Source organism: Vombatus ursinus, unplaced genomic scaffold (assembly GCF_900497805.2).
Source record: "Vombatus ursinus unplaced genomic scaffold, bare-nosed wombat genome assembly UNPS02014863.1, whole genome shotgun sequence".
Classification (NCBI taxonomy): domain Eukaryota; kingdom Metazoa; phylum Chordata; class Mammalia; order Diprotodontia; family Vombatidae; genus Vombatus; species Vombatus ursinus.
The window spans coordinates 21,661,176-21,681,024 of record NW_020954641.1 but is presented as its reverse complement, the minus strand read 5'-3'; the positions used below and the strand labels follow the sequence as shown (position 1 = coordinate 21,681,024).

The 19,849-nt window shown below is 38.2% G+C and overlaps 1 protein-coding gene across 1 annotated transcript in view; it reads left to right on the top strand.

Moving 5' to 3' along the window:
• TTC1 (tetratricopeptide repeat domain 1) overlaps nt 1-15,843 on the top strand; it is a 51,582-nt gene extending 35,739 nt beyond the window's left edge. The window contains exons 7-8 of the mRNA XM_027841912.1: nt 8,292-8,346; nt 15,197-15,843. Coding sequence (XP_027697713.1) covers nt 8,292-8,346; nt 15,197-15,333 — 192 coding nt within the window. The 3' untranslated portion in view covers nt 15,334-15,843. The remainder of the gene's footprint in view (nt 1-8,291; nt 8,347-15,196) is intronic.
• Nucleotides 15,844-19,849: the final 4,006 nt, after the last annotated feature.

The window sequence follows — 19,849 nt, the reverse complement described above, 5'->3', positions numbered from 1 at the left end:
TAAGAGACTAGAAGAGAGGGAGGGGGAGGGAGGATAACAGAAGGGGCAATCTGCTGGAGAAGATGGAGTGGGATCGAGGAAACGTCTGTAGGGATTTGCCTTGGTAAGGAGATGGGCTGCCTATTCCTAAAAGATTGGTGAAGGAGGAGATAAATGGGGGAAAGCATGTGAGTGATATGAGATGAGAGAACTCTTGGCCAGTGACCCTAGTTTTTTTAATGAAGTATGAGGCAATGTCCTTAGAGAGAATGAGAGGAGCATGCCATGGGAGGCTGGAAAAGTAAAACAGTTTTGGGGCAGCTAGGTGGCGCAGTGGATAGAGCATCAGCCCTGGATTCAGGAGGACCTGAGTTCAAATGTGGCCTCAGACACATAACACTTATTAGCTATGTGACTCTGGGCAAGTCACTTAACCCCATTGCCTAACCCAAAAAAAAAGTAAAGCCGTTTTAAATAGCCTCTGATCAGTTAGAGGAATATAAAAGGATTATTGCTACATTGAGGGCCCAGTTAAGATTATAGAACATAAATTTGTAGTGGACCCAGTCAACACAATTTTGTGACTTTCTCCAGCTCTGTTTTCATATACTGTTGTACATGAATAGGAGCTTAGGTGATAGTGATGGGAGTAATCCAAAATTGGAAAAGCATGATTAGTAGTAGAATAAGAGTATAAGGGATTTAAATGTAGAGTTGAACTGATTTCTCCAAAGGGTCAGAATAGAAAAGCGAGGAGAATGTAGTTAATATAGGATGATGCCCTGGGAAAGATCTGAGATGTGAAGGTTGTGATGAGGACAGTGAACAAGAGTTAGGAGGCATAAAGCAGAGGGAAAGATGGAGTAATAGAAGGATTATCATGAGATAGAGGAATTTTGGACTTAATAAACATGGAAGTAGAATACTTGTGGGTGATGGCAAGTTCAAGGGTATGACCATCTCTTTGTGTTGTGCCTGAGGTAGAATGGAGGAACAAGCATGGAAGTTGGGTAGATTGAAAAGTGAAAAGTTAGGGTAATTAAAGGATCAATATAGGTATGTCGAAGTCTTTATGAGAGCAGGAGATGGAAATGAGAGAAGACTGTGAGCCAGGCAATGAATTCCTTGAGGAAGGAAGGAGAATATCTTATGAGATCAATGGAAAACCACTACCCAGCTCTCGATTGGGTGATAAATTTGATGTGTGAACCTCAAAGTAGGAGAGATTGCTGAGTGGTGGTGGTAGAAGGAGAGTCTAGAAGTGGCAGTAGGGAGCAAAAAGTATTCCAACTTGCCCATCATAACCAGTGAGATGAGGGATTTGTGTGCAGGATTGGAAAGAGTGACCAAGGATGCAGTGTCATTGGGAGGGAACCAAGTCTCAGTGAAAGTCAGTAGACAGAAGGAATAGGAAAGGAAAAGGTTTAGGATGAAAACAGGTTTGGTAATTATGGAGCAGGCATTCCAGAGAACACAGTGGAAGGAGTGGGTAGATCTCAAGTAGGACATTTATTGGAAAAAGTTGAGAGGGGTGGTGGGAGCAGACAGTTGGGGATGATGAATATGATTTGTACTTCAGTAACCTGGTAGTTTAGAATCACTGGAATGGCAATATGAAGAGTTATGCTAACCACTGATGAATGAGTCCAGGCAGAGTATCTGTAGCTGGAGGGAGGTTTATTGAGGATGGGTGATATACTTTGAAGTTCCAACCTCATAGACAGTCATAGTATTATATTGTATCCCATGAGACCTAGGAGTCCCACTGAACTGCAGACAGGTGTAGGCAAAGGTGTGGCCTGAAGGAGCCCAGTCAAGAGGCAAGAACTGGCAATTCAAGGTGGGTCAGGTTTGAGAAAGGTTTCTGGAACCGAAGTCTCTGGACCAAAAAGGACCAGAGGATTAGATCCAGGCTGACACAAGGCTCTCCAGGAAGGACCTGCCAGGGAGACAAAGGCCAAGAGGCGAGTGGCCTTGATCTGGGACTGAAGCAGGGCTCCCTGGGAAAGGTCTGGAGCAAATATGTATTCAATAACGTAATGTCCTACAAGTGATGTTAGAAGTGGCTTTCAGATTTCTGATTCCAAGTCTGCTTTTATATGGCTCTCTGATAGAATATCATGTTCAGGATTTTCATTCTTAAGGGAAAATTAGGTTAGTATGGGTTACCACATTAAGACCCTTTTGAGGGGATGGAAGTCCAAAAGGTGCTCTTACTAACGAAACTCAGATGTGCGTATCCATGTGCTGAATAAAAGATCATAGAACAATAGTTTCTAAACATTTGCAGTAGCTAGGTAGTGACATGGCCAACGTTAGGGTTTGAATGCTCTCTGTTGAACAAAAAGTCTTAAAAGAATGTCGGTATTTTAATAAAGACTAACAGGCACACAACTTGCCTGGAGTGTGTCATCGTCATCAATCTGGGTTGAATTGCCAGCCAAGCTCCAAAGAGCAGCTAATGTACTCTTGCTCCCCCCCCCCCCCCGCCCCCACCTTTTTTTTTTTTTTTTTTTTGTTTACATCCAGCCCTATGTGCATCATTAATTCCCATCTGTGATACCTTATTATACTTCATGCTGCTCATCTCAGATGGTGCCGGGGTAAAATAAAAACACCAGCCTAGTCACTGTCATTGTCCCATAAGTACAGTTTTGCAGAGTGTGGTAAATACCAATTGTGTCCTTAAATCTTTGGATATCCAGCAACTTATTTAAAAGTGAATGAAAGGAATTAGCAACCAGAGCAAAGATAAATGTTACAAGACCCATAAAGAAGGAAGTTAAATGAAGCAGGAAAATGCAATGAGAGATCTTCTTGGATACTTTAAGAAAGATCCATGTATATGGCCAGAGTCAGTCAGTTTTTTTATCAGCCTTTTTATAGGATAGTATATATCTACTTAACATTAGTCAAATCAAGTCAGGTGATTGTTCTCTAAAGTTAAATTTTTTTCTTTCATTATAAACAGATGATGTCTGCTTCTCACTACATAAAATAGATGGATTGGATAACCATTCCACACTAGGTATCATTATAGTCATGTATAGAAACTCCCCAACTTCTCCAAAAAAAATTTGTATGGCATAATGGATAGAAGGCCAGCCTCAGAATCAGGAAGACCAAGGTTCAAGTCCTATTTCTGATACATACTGATTGTGTGAGCATGGGTACTTAACTTCTTGATGCACTAGACTAAAGGTGTCAAATTCGTGGGCCCCAAACCAGACTAAAATATAATTGGGAGATACTTAACCAAGTAAATAAAAATTCAATGAAATATAGATAATATTACATTTTGAAACTAAGTTAATGTGTGGCCCTCAGGGATCCATATGTAGGGATTTGTGACCCCCTTTATATGAATGAAATCAATTTGTATAAAGTGCCTATTCTGCTTTTGGGTAGCTCTGATTGTTAGGGAGTTATTCTTGACAGCAAGTCTAAAATTGTCTTTTTTTGCACCATCCACCCTAATGTTCCTACTTCTGCATGCTGGAGCCAAACAAAACATGTCCTCTTACTGGAAATATGACAGCACTTCACATACTGAAGACAGCTATCATTTTCCTCCAAAGTTTTCTCTGGGCTAAGGATCCCTAGTTACTTAAACCAGTCTTAATATGGCTTGTCCCTTCTTCCTCATCCTGGTTACACTTCTCTGGATGAGAGTAACTTGATATATTTCCTAAACTATGGCTCCAAGAACTGAACACAATACTTGAGAAACAAAGTACTGAACTCACTAGAGTAGAATATAACAGGACTCCCATGTCCTTATTCCTGGAAGCTGTGCTTCTCTTAATATAGCATAACACAGCATTTACTTTGTTGGCAACCATATCACACTGCTGATTCATACAGTGAGTCATAGTGAACTTCCTGTCCACTAAAACCCCCAAATATTTTTTCTGATAAATTGCTGTCTAACCATACTTCTTTCATTTTTAATGGTGAAGCCTATTTTTTGAACCTAAGTTTAATACATTATGTTTATCCCTATTGGAAGGTAAAGGAATATAATTATTCATTTCAGCCCAATTTTGTCATGATCTTTTTGGATTTTAGTGTTGTCTTTCATTGTGTTATTTAATTATCCTTCTCAGCTTTGCATCATTCACAGATTTGATAAGCATGCTATCCATGTCTTTTTCCCAGTTACATATAAAAATGTTAAACATCACAGGGCTGAGGACAAGTCACTGGAGCACTATACTGGAAACCTCTTGCCAACTTGACATGCAAACATTAATGGCTACTCTCAAGTCACATCATTCAGTCAATTATGAATTCATGTAAATATACTATTTTATAACCCACATCTCTAATCTGTAACACAAAAATAGCATGAGATATTTGTTTTGCATGCTGTCTCTTAAATAAGGGAATAAGTATTTTTCAAGTGCCTACTATGTGCCAGGCACTCTGCTAAGCACTTTATAAATATTATTTCATTTGATCGTCATAACAGACCTGGGAAGTAGGTATTATTAGCCCCTCTTTACAGTTGTTGAAACTAAGGCAGACAGGTTAATCATCTTCCCCAGGGTCACACAGATAATAAGTGTCTGAAGCTAAATTTTAACTCATTGCTTTCTCCACTGCACTATCTAGCTATCTCTAAATATAGTTAAACCATCATCTACCAGTTTATTAGTCCTGTCCAAAAAAAAAGAATGAAAGTGGTCTGGCCTGACCTATTCTTGTTAGAGCCATGTCAGTTCCTTGCAATCACCACTTCTTTTTCTAGATAGTTACTAAACATCTCTTTAATAATCTGTTCTAGAATTTTCCTAGGAATAAATCAGGCTCACTGCTCTAGAATTTTGTCTCACATATCTTCCCTTTTTGACATTTGCCCTTTTCCAGGCTTGTGTGCTCTTTCTCCCATTTTCCTTGATGTCAGTTGATATCACCAGTCATATCTACCAGTTATTTCAGTATCTGAGGATGCAGGGTTAAAATCCAAAAGGAATTTTCTTCTATTTATTTATTTATTTATTTATTTTCCAAAAGATGTTTTGAGGCCATATTCAATTCCATAATGTCTGAAAGCCCTGGACATTGGTGAGCACTGAATATTTCATACAAACTTACAGAATCAGCTGCCTTTGTGTGATCAGATCATTGATTGGTTATAACAAGGTCAAGTTCCACATTGGCTGAGAAGAAAGATTAAAGATGAGAAGAACATACTACATATAGTTGCAACGGCATCTGCCTGACCTCTCCAGATAAGCCATTAATACTGAAAAATGAGAAATGGGGAAAGAAAGATATTGACCTTCATGATCACCATTTTCTGATATAAAGTAATGCAACAGCTAGGCCACAAGAGCCCAGGCACCTCCTTAGCCAACATACTCTTGTATCCCCTTGATGAGGCAGAGAGATAATGGCAACCTCTATTCATAATGCAAACCCTTTTTGTAAAACGTAGCGTGTCAGAAGATGATGAGCAGTATTATGTCATGAAATAGTAAGGAGCCATGGAAGTGAAAAGGGTGGAAAACTTGGTGTGAGACCCAACAGTCATAGATATAGGAAGAGGGCAGTAGATAGATATTAAATATGATAGATATGTTAGCATTTCAGTAACAATATGTTTTCATCATCTGTGACAATGGAGATGCCTCATTTGGGCTCTTAACATCTCAATTCCCCTTCCTCTCCCCATCTTAACAGAGCATATGAAGAAATAGAAATGGAATTTAAGAAAGAGTTAAGAATAATAGTGTGTCTGGACCAGACTCATATATATAGAGATAAATCTATCCTGAAAACATCTCAGTCTTGAAAATATTGAGAGATCATTTTATATAATATCTCTAAGGGAAAGAAGTTTAAAAAAATTTTTTTTTATCATGAGCAGTATTACTACAAAAAAAGTCATTTAACTGAAAAGACATCAATAACTTCTTGCTCATATGCATACTTCCTCATCCTTATAAAATTTTTAAGGTAATGATCTGCACATGTATTAAGAGTATATTTGATGAAAATAGGAGAAGAAACTGATCAGGCTTTTTTGTCTCTTTTTTTATAGCAAGGGCACACATCATTACAGTTACACACTTGACTAAAAGTTGCAGAAAATAAAAGTTCTCTGTTTGTTACTTACCGATTATAAAAAAAAATTTGACTTAGTAGAATAAAAGCACATCCTTAAAGCTATCCTCTAACATGGAAAAGATAAAGAGTTGTGGGCTTTTCACAAGATTCATGCCAGTGTTAGTAAGGAGAAATTAATGCATAAGTTTGTGTCTTAGCTTGATGATGATAATTACCCTTCAGTAGCATGTCACATGTCCATTTGTCAAAGACAAAAATGGTTCCTCCAGAAATCTTGTTCTTTAGTACAAAATTTAGAATCAAATTGTGCCCACTTCTGTCCCTCCTCATTGAGGTTCCAGATGGTGGGAACAACATTATGCCTACTCAAAGCCTAATTTCTTTAAGATTCTATTAGGGAAAAAAAAAAACAAGTTGTAGTCTACAGCTAATGTATTTGGCAGTTGTAGAAGAGAAGCATTTATGTGTGAAGAACACTATTTGTTGAAGGAAAAAACCAGGTAGTCTCCAAGGAAAAGGAAGTAATATAGCCCTCTCGTGTTATAAGGTATGCTGTAACTTTTCCACTCCAAAGTGTTTTTATTTCCAAGTTAAATGAGAAGAGTATTTCCTGCATTGTCACTCAGAAGCAGCTCATTTGCTCTAATTCTGTGAAAAGTAGTAGCAATTTTTTTTTCCTCTGATAATTTGGCAGTTATCTTGCAATCCAGGTACTTTATACACTTCCTGCATTGGTACCTATGTGAGAGAGACTAGGCAATTTTTATTTACTTATCTGTGTACACATTGTAGCATCTCAAGAGAATATGAGCTCCTTGAGAGTAGGGATTGTTTTATTGTTTAAATTCATATCCCTATTGCCTAGTATAGTTCCTGGCATATGAGTACATAATAAATCCATGTAGATTGACTTGACTGAATTATTAAAACCTTCCTTGAACTTCGTATATGCCTTTTCTCTCCCAGAGGAGAGAGTTTCTCGAGGGGGAAAAAAAGTGATTTTACATAATACTCTTTTCTGGCATTTGGGTCTATATTGTATTCTAATCCCTACAGATTTATTTGGCCTTATTTATTAGCCTTATAATGTTTTTACTCTTTTAAAACTGTAGCACAAGCTAGTCTGTGCTAATTTAATTTGATTTAATAAAAGAAAGGAGCATAGATAGCATTTCAGGTTTTTAGAGTTTTGTTATACTTGAAAGCCATGATTTCATTGATGTGGTTTCCCTAATGTGGATTTTAACTTTAGCAGAAGAAGGTCTTTGTGAATTGCTGTGGCCAAAACATTCCTCATCCTGGGGTAACGCTAAAGATGAGCCTCTGAACTCTGACTGTTCTTATTGAGCCCTCAAGAACTCAGAATCCGCTCAATACAATGAGGCATTAAAATTGGGCTTTGAAAAGAGCTGCCTGTGTGGTGTACAATATAAAGAATTGGCCTCGTAGTGAGGAAAACCTGGGTTTGCGTTCTCCCTGTGGCAGGTTCTTGCTTTGGCTGTTACCCTGGGCCAGTCAGTATGGCAGCAGCTCTAAAAACTGCTAGTCACAGAATTGCCCTGGTGTATATAGCAGAGAGAATTTCCTCACCATGAGTGTATGTACCACATAGCAGTAAATCTCAGGTCTGGTCCAAAAAAAAATGTAAGACTTCAGGAAGGAGATTTTCAAACAAGAACATTCTGGCCTTTTGATTTCTCTCAGAGCCTTGTTATGTCTCAGCATGTATCCCTTATTACAAGGTTTCTAGAAGGTGAGTACCTTCTTTTTACAACCTACTCCTCTGACCTTTTTTGCTTCCTCCCACACTACTAAGCAAAACATGAACCTACCATCACCTTTGCTACATTCACTTTGGAAACCCAAAACCTGTTACTTTTTCTCACTGTGGAAACACCAGTTGGGTAGACAGTGGAAAAAACAAAAGGATTTATTATTTTATGATAGGTGTGTTTTATATATAGTTAGAGTTGTATTGATTTACATTTTATGCCATGTTTACTATAGTAATTCTTATTTGACCTCCCAAATTCTTTTTATGGATTGCCTTATTTATGGGAAATACCTAGCATTTTTATAAATTTCAGCAGTAGTTTGAAACCTGAAAATCAAGCCATACACTCTTCATGAAGCTAATATGGCCTCTTTTGGCCCTAAATTATTGTTTTCAAAGTAACCTAACCAAAAACTTTATCTGTAAGAAAGATATCTTTATTGTCCCTCTCTCTCTTCTCCCTCAGAGATTACCTAAGCAAATTGAAGAACGGAACGAAAAACTAAAGGCAGAGATGTTAGGTAAGCACATTCTTTCAATCTGAGGGAGCTATTATTCCAAGAAAATAGCTATTTATGATAAATTCAGTATAGTACTTTAATGGAAAGGTAACTTGGGGTCCTTTACTCTTTCTTACATGACTTCAGAGGAAATTTTCTGGTGGGTCACACAAAGTGTGAAGGTCCTATCTTGTTTTGAAAAATACTATAGACTGGGTATGAGAACTGACATGGTTTGCTACTAGCCTAGACTTTCTGCTCAGGGAACAAGTTCCATCCAGGCAGTCAGAGTCTGCTTGGCAGAGTACTTTCTCTCTCTCTGGGCACTGTTTCTTTCTTTCCTTTGTTTTTTTGTTTTGTTTTGTTTTGTTTTTCAAGTAGACCAAATACAGCAAGACCTTTTAGTTAGCTGCAAACAAAACCTGACCTCAATGTCATTCCTATGTGGAATCAAAATTCCGATCTCTCCTGGCTGATAGAAATCCTCAAAGAAAAATACTCTTTCTCTCTTAGCAGCATTGGTTTTACAGATATCTGTCAGCTATCTCTGGTGCCTCTGTTTCAGTCTAAATTCCCTTGTTTGCTTTCATCTGGTACTTAACTCTCAGAAGACTTAAGGGCTATGGCTAGTAATATGATTTAATTTTTATTGTCAAATGTCAGCTGTTTCTCAGTAGCCATATTTTTAAAATAAATATATAAATCATTAAAATACTGCTTTTAAATGTGACCCTGCTATATACTGCAAAGGGAAGAAAAGTCACTTTCCACATTGGCTCTTAGCCCGACGAGTGATCCTTGGAGTACTTTTCTCTGTTTTACAGCTGAACTGACCAAGATTGATGTGCCTTGAGATCCTTTGGAAGAAAACAGTCAATCTTGGCCCAAGATAGCATTATTTCCTTAAGTACAGTTTCTCTGTCAGCTATTTGAAGTTTGCTACACAAGAGTGTGACAGCTGTGGCTGGAGAACTGACTGTAATTTTGCTGAGAATAACCTGCAAAAACTTCTGCTATTTGTTATTGGAAAATATGAAGTTGTATGGTTATATTTCCTTTCTATTAGAAGCAGAGGAGACAACTAGGTGGTACAGTGGATAGAGCTCAGACCTTGGAGTCAGGAGGACCCGAGTTTAAATCTGGCCTCAGACACCTGACACTTACTAGCTGTGTGACCCTGGGCAAATCACTTAACCCCGATTACCTCACTAAACAGCAAGAAAAAAGAAGCCATTTACTGTACCTTGTCCTCATGGAAATTGTTAATGGGCTTTACAGTTTCTGTCATTTGTTAATACAGTCCATTAGGGCTCAGGAAGATTCCTCAGGATAACAGTTAATTCCCTCCTAATCGGAGCAGGTGATTGTGATAGCTCCCAATTAGTAAGAGGGATGGACAGCAGGAATTCTTTCTTTGGTTAGGTTCTATTTTGATTATTAGTTTTATGGAAATGAACCAAGCATCATCACCTCTGTCCAGAGGAGAAATATCCAGCCCAGAGGAGGGTAAAGTTATACTAGTGAACATTGTTTACCCTTGCTTCACGCTGCACCTTCAGGAAACCAAAACAGGACTTCTTGGATTGTGTATATATATATTGCCTCCTGGCCTTAGTTTGTGTTGTCCCCTTCTGGTAACATCTTCCTGCCACCCCTGTTGTTTGACTTATCTACTGTTCTGCTCACCTCTGCTGCCTGGAATAGTGAGTACATAATGAGTCTGCTGAGGTACTTGGGATTTTGTTTCTCAGTGCTACCATCTCCTGTGACTCCACCTGTGCTGGATGCTCAGGTATTTGAATTGGCTCTTGGCTCTGCCCTGCCATCCCTAACCATCCGATTGACACATGCATGAAGGGAACTGAGAGTACCATCTTGAATGGATTGTAATTCTGAAAGATTGATGGAAGTAATAGTAACTAGTCTCTTGAACCAATGCAATATTGTTGGGACTAATAACATAAATTATTTACGTGTAGATAGACTATCTTTTCTTGCTTCTCTTCTAGAAATACTGGGTTTTCTGGGCCTTCAGTAAGAATTAACTGGAATCATTTCCTCCTTAGAAATTGCCAAAATCGGTCTGACTTTCTGTATCACATTTCCCTCAGTGCTACCTTCTAAAGTCTTAATGATTTTAAACCTTACCCTAATTACAGTTATACCTCTGGCGGTTAGAACTCACCGGTCACATAGATCTATATATAAGGTGTCTCTTTTTTTTCCCTCCTCATTATGTATGTGGTTTATTGCAAAGCAGTTCACACATTGAGTTCAGATGATTCTTGCTTATAGAGAAATAAGCTCTCTTGTTTGCAAATGATCTAGAGGCTTGATTTGTTCTTGTTCCCCACCTTTCTGCTTCTTAGCTCCTCTGCCCAGGAATCATTAGTGCTCCTTTGATTGTTTGTGGAAAGACTGATTCTACATTCCTTTTTATCCAGTAGCTAATGTGAGAATCTGCATTAGGTATGGAGTTCATTTTCTCAGGGCTAGGCCATCTATTTGCCTACAGAAAATCCAGAGCTGACTGACTGCATGGCTAAGACTTTTGTACTTCATGAGAGAGGAAATGAGGTGTCAGGATCTAATTTTAAGCTGTTCATGCCTTCTAATTAGAGGGAAAGGAAACCCCCAAAGTAGCTGTTATATTTTGTGTTAAACAGCAATGATGTTAAGGTGATGAAAACAAATGGTGTTTCTGTTATTTCTTCCCTTCAGCTGACTTGCAAAATAGTTTCAAATTTAAGCTGCTGTACTCTCTGAATTGTGTATGATGAATCTGCTGAGATACTGGCATATTTGACCAGTAGAGCTCATAACGGTACTGGAAGGCACAAAAATTACCACATATCAGAACTGAAATTCATTCATCTTAAAAAAAAAAAAAAAGGCAAGCACAGACTCGTAAAGGCTGAAAATGCCTATCTAGCAATACAAGCAATGTTCTGGGCGACCCTTTCTGCCTTGAGATTTCAGAAGGAAAAATAATGTCTCTTGCCTTGTGAAAGGTTAGAGACTCATTGAAACATCCAGGGTGGTGAGTGATCATGCAGCCAGCAGAAATGAGAACACTTAATTGATTGTTTCCCAGATGGGGAGGCGTAGAATTTGGCAGTCAGATTGTAAAATATAACAGATTGGTAAATCTAAAAAGTGAACCTATCTTGAGTGCAGCAAAGTTGGAATAAGCCCATGGCACCCAGGACAACTCTCTGAATAGGGAATAGGAAACAGGAAACAAAAAAAAAACATGAGAGTGTATGTATGTATCCATGTCCATATGTCAGGGGGTTTTTGCAGAATTTTAAAGTTACCAAGTCCTATTGATATTACCTCACATGATATCTCTCCAGTTGCCACCATTGTTATTCCTTCTTACGAACACTATGATAACACCTTCTTAATTAAGCTCACCACCTGTAGCTTCATCTCTCTCATCACTTCTGCATAGATTGCCAAAGTCATCTTCCTAAGACAGAGCTCTAACACATAGCTGTACTGCTCCAAAACTTTCCATCAGTCTTCACATCCTCCAAGATGAAGTCCAGGCTTAGCATTCAAGACTTTTATGCATCTTTAGCCTTTATGTTCTGCTGCTTTCCTCTAGATACATATTAGATATATACATCTAGATACTCTAGATACATATCTAAAAATTGGAATGGACCACAGAAGCCATCTAGCCCAGACTGTAAAGGATGCCCCACTATGATATGTCCTACAAGCCTTCATTCAAACACTTCTCATGATGGGGAAATATATCCCTGCTCTTAGTATAGAAGCAGAAAGCTATTGTTGGAGAATGTTACATACACTGTCAGATGTGGTTACAGTGTTGGTTCGTTTTGCTTAACTGTTGTTGCATTCGGGGTGGGAGGTGGAGTTGGGGCAGCATTGTTATTGGATAGTGACTGGTAAACTACATCAGCCACATTGTCATGATTTGCCAATCTAATAATCCTGTCTGAAAAGAAATTATGTTAGTCTGCCATGACCTATTGTCAATCAAGCTATGCTGACTCTATGTAATCACTGTTCATTTTCTAAATGTTCATAAACTGTTCCTTTAATGTTTTTCATAATTTTACTAGGATTAGAAGTCAAGTTTGCAGGCCTATAGTTTTGACTCTACTCTCTTCTCTTTTAAAAAAAAATCAGGACGTTTTTCTCCTTCACATTCCCTGGGGATGTAATACATCCTGAAATGATGATTTAAACTGTGTGAGGGCAACTAGATTGTCTCTTATCTCTTTATCTGAGGATTCATCTCAGAATTACAGAAAAAGCTAATGGCAATTTCAGAGGCCAAATAAGCGTAACTATACCTGGGCTAATTCCCTGTTAACCATATTTTGTTTTTTTCCTTTACAGTCCAAAGATCATGCTTCTTGGCAGATAAAGCAGAAGTAAAATAAGATCAATCTCTTCTATTACCTTTATCACATCCATCCCAACATAACTTTTTTTTTTAAAGCCCTTTTTATTGTCCTTAGCATTTATCACCAGCCTCAGTTCATTCTGAGCTTTAGCACTTCTAAAAAAAAGTTTTTGTTACTGAAGCCAGTAACTCGTCACAGTTCCCCTCCATGGTTCATCTAAAATCTAGAATTCTTCCTTCCATCACCATCCCCTTTCTGCATTTCTAAATGTTAAAATCTTATTTTATTTTTTGAAACCCCGCTTATGTCACTCGGGCTGCCTGATTTCTACCACTGGCCCCACACCCAAAGTTAAAAAAAAAAAAAGCTCTTCCTTTTCTCTGAACTCCCATTATTATGTCTTGTATTTAAAACAGCCAGGTGGCACATTAGGTAAGTGAGCTGGGCTTAAAGTCAAAAAACCTTGAAGCTCTACTCCTGCTTCAGACATGCACTTTTACAAACCTTGAAGTGCTATATAAATGCTACTTATTATTGTTGTTGTTTTGTATCATATGTATTGTATGTATAGTATATGTATGGTATGTATTATACATCATATAAATGTTTTATCTTCTCTTTAGAATCTCCGTGATAGAAAGAAATACTTGTTTGTTTTTTCCCGTTTCATCTACAGTGTCTCGAGTACAGTAGGCAAAAGTTTATTAAATGAATTATACTCAATTCCTGTCATTCCTTAACTTAGAGAGTATTGTGATGATTTCTGTAGATGAGAGAAGCCTGATCTGTAGTTGTAGCCATCAGGACTCCCAAGTAAACAGAAACATCAAACTCTTGACTAGGAGTAATTGCACAAGCTGTGGAATATAAAAAAAGAAGACAGAGTAGTAGTGCCAGAGGTGGCATCTAAAAAGAAAGAAAGAAAATGCATAGTTGTTCTGTGGGAAGAAGTCAGCCAGCTATAGGAAGTAAAGGATCAGGCAAAGTCAAAATAAAATGCTCTATTTCTATCATGCCGTATTTGAGCATTTCTACTATTCCCTTCTAACTGTTTCTTGCTCTGTGCTTTATATGTGTGCCCTTTGGGTATAGTATTGTTGCTTAATATAAGACCATTGCTAAACTAACTAATAAAAATGATCCATCCTTAATATACAAAGATCATTGGACCTATGTATAGAATTCTTTTTCTGGCAATGTGAGGTTGTGCTGATTTGAAGCGACTCCCTCCCAGAAGATCTGAGGGACTCTTTGTCCGATAGGCCTAGGCCAGATTGCCAGCAAAACCAAAGTGGCCACCACATGACTTGAACCTGTGTTTTCTAGGATGTGTTAACCCCCTGAGTGGGCTGATATTGCTTGGGTTTATTTAGGTATCACATTATTTTCCCGGAATGTATTTATAAATTCTGATGCTCTCTTCTCACTCCCTTCAGCTAATAATATCCTGTGACTGACTCAGTTATCTAATAGTATTGGTTATTTTCAAAGGAGGATGTTTACCCTAGGCAACTGGCCATCTATTCCTAATCCAAATGGTTTCAAAGATTTTAAATGCTCTTCTTTGCTTTATGGGCAGCAACTCAACCTTTGTATGGCAGAGCAACAAATAATTTATTGAGTGCTTGCTTTGTACAAGTATTGATGGAGAGGGGAAAAATACAGAGATGAGTATGATACTATCTCTCCCTTTGTGGAAAATAAAGTCTATGTTCTCCTGTGTCTCTTCTTGTCTTGTTCTTTCCCCACCCCATCAGTTCAGTTTAATGATAGCTATTGAGGAATTGCAGAAAAGAGGTTCTAGCATGGGCCAGTTGAGGTTGAACTCCAGTCTAATAGAGGGGAAGAATTGACAAGCAATGACAAGCAGTGCAATCAGAATTAGGGTACTCTAGTCTTTTTTTTTTGGCTAGGCAGTGGGGCTAAGCGACTTGCCCAGGGTCACACAGCTAGTAAGTGTTATGTGTCTGAGGCCAGATTTGAGCTCGGGTCCTCCTGACTCCAAGACCAGCGTTCTATCCGCTGTGCCACCAAGCTGTCCCCTACTCTAGTCTTAATACTAGAAACATGAAACTCAGTAATTTTCTCCCATCAGAAATAATGTTGTCAATCTACGGACAATAGATTATTTTTTTCCTCCTTACCCGGTCTAAGATTAGCTCATTGATACCTCTAGCCTGGTTAGGCAGGAAATTGCAAACTTCAAAGAGGAGCTGGCAGGATTCTCCTGTTTCTGACTGAGAGAACATGTCTAGGGTAGAGTACAGAATTGAAGTGACTACGTAGCTGAGAGAGCAACTTGCTCTTATTTTGGCCTTGATGGAAGAGTAGAATTGGAAACTATTGGAATTCATCATCAGGTACTTTTGTTAATAGGTATTTCTTTGCCAGAAGGGGAAAGCTAACCTAAGGCTATCTTTGCATTTTGTCTCTTCTCCCTGTCTCTGATTCCTTCCCTTACTTATTAGTTTTTTTCTTTTACACTGCAGGTAAATTAAAAGATCTTGGGAACTTGGTTCTCCGGCCTTTTGGACTATCCACAGAAAACTTCCAGATCAAGCAAGATTCCTCATCTGGTTCCTACTCTATTAATTTCGTTCAAAATCCAAATAATAACAACAGATAACATAAGATAACCATAGTAACTCCCTTAAAAGTTGGCTTGGAAATTGTGTGCAGCTTGTGTTTAGCAAGGGAAAAGCCACTGTCAGTGTTTAACTTATAAAAGCATCTACCTAAAGGAAAAGCTATTCAACAGAGCACAGTACTTCTTTTTCCCTCTTGTTTTACTGTCACAGTGAAATACATTTACTGATGCGGTGGGCCTACTTTTATCTCCATTTTATGGTGTACAGCTACTACCCTCGGTGCCCTCTGCACGTCATTTGTCCTCTTCTGAGGAAGCCTGCAAAGCAAGGCTGACCCCTGAGCAGCACAAAGCCATTTGCTCTTGTTCGATCCCAAGAAACAGCTCCTTGAGAATCAATCAGGCCTGTCTAAAAGAGTGGAAGTGATTGGTTTCCCATTATCCCTTCCTCCCCTCTACCATTTTCTCTCCAAATACACTGCCAAAGCTCTTGTGATCTCCAATATTTTATTATTTCTCCTTGTGGTAATAAAGGCTTTCTGTGACTTATCTGGATTTGGTTGTGAATTTTTTGCCTATATGGACAAAGGAAACCAAGTTTTTCTAAGATTCTTAGAGTGGGCCAGTTTTTAAAAATAAGGCCAGTGACCTCTCTCCTTTCTTTTTGCAGATATAGGAGATTCTTGGTGTAAAATATTACCCATGTACTGTCTCATGTGATAGCTAAGTTTGTTGAACTATTTTTGTCTTTTAATCTTCATTATAAGAGATGGTTCACTGGATAGGGCAGGATTGAGAGGAATATATTAGGAAGTAAAAGCAATGTGAAAACAAAAGACAAAAATAAAAATTAAAGCCAATGCTAATAAGTTCAATACAACACAGAACAAACATTTTTAAGAACCACAGGTGTGTTCACTATATTAAATGCAGCTAGGTGGTGCAGTGGATAGAGCTCCAGCCTTGCAATCAGGGGGACCTGAGTTCAAATTTGGCCTCAGACACTTGATATTTACTAGCACTTTGACCCTGGGCAAGTCACTTAACCCCAATTGCCTCACCAAAAAGCGAAAAAAAAAAAAGGTTAATGCACTTGAATGTTGAGATTCACAATCTTGTCTCTCTTGTGTGGTACAGCAATGTACATCTTTGAAGGTTGTTATGAAATTCAACCTGTTTAGCTAAATAATTGTTTCCTCCCTACTTAATATTCTACACTTACTCTTACCTCTTAAAAAATAATTTAACCTTAAATAGCATCATTTTAATGTGTGCAGATCCCAGAACAATTCCCAGCATTTTCAAATTGTGTTAACCCTGTGGATGAGGCAGCTTTTAAAAGGATTTTGTCAGTTTTTATGTAATATATAGAAACTTTTGTTTGGTTAACAGTCATCACCAGTATCTATAATGGCTTCTGTTTTTTCATCTACTTTGAGGCCCAGTTTCTGCTTCAGAATGAGCCTTACCCAGATAATGTTGTGATACAATGTTCATAGAAACAGTACAATATCACACTTCACAAATGAAATAAAATTAGGTGGCCTAGTGGATAGAGAACTAGGCTTGGAATCAGAAAGACCAGGGTTCAAATGTGGCCATAGATATTTACTAGCTCTTTGACCTTGGAAAGTTTTTGTGCCTGTTTGCTCAACCATAAAAAGGGGATATTCTAGCCAAGATCCTATAGAAAAGTCCCGCTTGAATGTGTTATCTAATGTCTTATTTTTTAAATAAAATTTCAGTTATTTGTTTTTCCGTCAGCCACATTTTTCAATGTATCCTTCCCTTCTCTTCTTCCCAGAGAGCCATCCTTTGTAACACAGAATAAAAAAGAGATGAGGGAGGAAAGGAGAACAGTTAGCAAAACTAACCAACATATCAAAAGAGTCTGGCATTATGTAGAGGATATCTATTTTCATATGAGCACTCACTGTTTTAAAGCAATTGCTTTTCTTCCATGATTGTCTCTCAATCACGTGTTTCTATAGAAGCTCTTCCAAACACATTCTTAAGCCCCCAAAACTATACCCAGGCCACCCACTCCTTTCCCATATCATATGACCTCTCCTACTTGACTGAGAAAATAGAAGCTATCCATCTTGAATTCCCTAGGCTCTCCTCCATCACTCAAAACTCCTTTCACCTTTTCACTTCTCTTTTATTCCTGTTTAGGGAAGGAGTTACCTTCCTTGATGAGGTGAATCCCTATGTGAGTGCCTTTTATTTAGTCCTATTCTATCTCCTCATCAATGGAGTTTTCCCAACCAATCATCTTATTTTCAATCTCTTATCTACTTTTTCCCCTACTGCCTACAAATATATGCCCATATTTTCCCCATTCTTCAGAAAAAAAAGGTAGTTTAACACTACCATCAAGCTCTTGTTCTATATCTCTCTTGCCTTTCACAGCCAAAATCCTAGAAAGTCACCCCCACTTATTGTTTACTGACCTCAACTACTTGTCATCTGGCCTTTGACTCCACCATTGTATTGAAGCTATTTCAGAAGTTAACGGTGATCTCTTAACTGTTAAATTCGATGACATCTTCGCAGTCCACATCCTCCTTGACCTCTCTGAAACTTTTAATGCTGTCAGCCACTCCCTCCTGCTGGATACTTTCTTCTCACTTGGTTTCCATGACATTGCATTGTCCTGGTTCTCTAGTCTAATCATTCCTCAGTTTTCTTATCTATATAATCATCCATCTCCTGCCACCTAATTGAAGTGGATTTCCCTGCCAAGGTTCTGTGTTTGGCCCTGTTTTCTTTTTTCTCTATATCTGTTTCTATTTTCATTAATTCCTGTGAGTTCAATTATCTTTATGTAGATGATTCACAAATACATACATCCAGTCCTAATCTCTCCTCCATGTTTCCACCTTCCTGCCAGACATATCTGGATGCTCTGCTGCCACATCAATCTCATCATATCCTTAACTGAACTCATATGCTTAATACCTTAATACTGCCTCTTCTCTCACTTTCCTAGTTACATTAACAGTCCCACCATTCTCCCAGTCACTTAGGTCAGTGTGTTCAAAGTCATCTTTAATTCCTCCATTACCCTCAACTCCTCATCTCCATTCTACCCCCATAGCATCATTCTAACCCCTTCCCCTTTTTGGTTTCCTCACTCACATGGCTACCACAAAAATCCAGGCTCTTCTTACCTCTCCCCCGGACTATGGTTTAGCCTCCTAACTGGTCTCCTCACCTCAGATCTATCCTCTCTCTAATCTACCCTCGACATGTAAACAAAATCATATTCTTTTTTTTAACATATAATATCTGGTTTGATAATAATGTGCCTATGAGCTAGGTAATACAAATATTATTATCACATTTTATAGATGAGGAAACAGGTTCAGAGAATTTAAGTGACCTCCCAGAGGTAACATAGCTAAAAAGAAGTAGAATTGGGATGCATACACAGGTTTCTGACTCAGCATACTGGGTTCTTTCCTCAGTTCCATGCTACCTTTCATAATGGGAAAAAACAATCTCATGTTATTAGAGCAGCTTTCGGTATAAGGACAATCCTTCTTAGACCCCATTGAGGGAAATGAATTACCCAAATACAAGCGATCTCATATCTGAAGAAGCCACATGTTATATATGCAGCAATAGAAATAAATCAGGTCTCCAATATATTTTTTAATTCAATTATATTTTCAGTTCCAAATTCTCTTCCTACCTTGTTTCTCCCCTCCCCACTCCCATTCAGAAGACAAGAAAAACAAAACCCATTAAAAATATGTGTAATCATGCAAAATAAATTCCCATATTAGCCATGTCCAAAAAAAAAAAAAAAAGAGAAGAGGGATGGAGAAATGAAGAAGGAAGGAAGGAAGTAATGGAGAAAGGAGGGAGAAAGAAGGGAGGGAAGGAGGGAAGAAAAAAAAACATACTTCATTCTGTACTCTGAGTTCATCAGCTCTTTATATGGAGGTGAATAGCATGTTTCATCATGATTCCTTCGGAATTGTGGTGGGACATTGCATTGATCAGTGTTCTTAAGTCTTTAAAAGTTTTGTCTTTAAAATACTGTTGTTATTGTATAAATTGTTCTCCTTGTTCTACTCCACTTCAGTTTGCATCTGTTCATACAAGTCTTCCCAGGTTTTTCTGAAACCTTCTCCTTCATAATTTCTCACAGTACAAAAAGTATTCCATCACATTCATGTACCATAACTTGTTCAGTCATTTCTCAATTGATGGGCACTCTCTCAGTTTCCAATTCTTTACTGCTACAAAAAGAGCAGCTATTTTTTTAATATATGTTTTAGTCCTTTCCCTCTTTCTTTTATCTCTTTAAGGTATAGACCTACCAAAGGGATTGCTGGATCAAAGAGTATGCACAGTTTAATAGTTTTGGGGCATATTTCTCAACTTCTTTCCAGCAATAGACTAGTTCACAGTTCCACCAACAGTGCATCAGGATACTGATTCTCCCACATCTTCTCCAGCATTTGTCACTTTCCTTTTTTGTCATCTTCATTAGTCTGGTAGGTATGAGGTGGTACCTCAAAGTTGTTTTAATTTGCATTTTTTC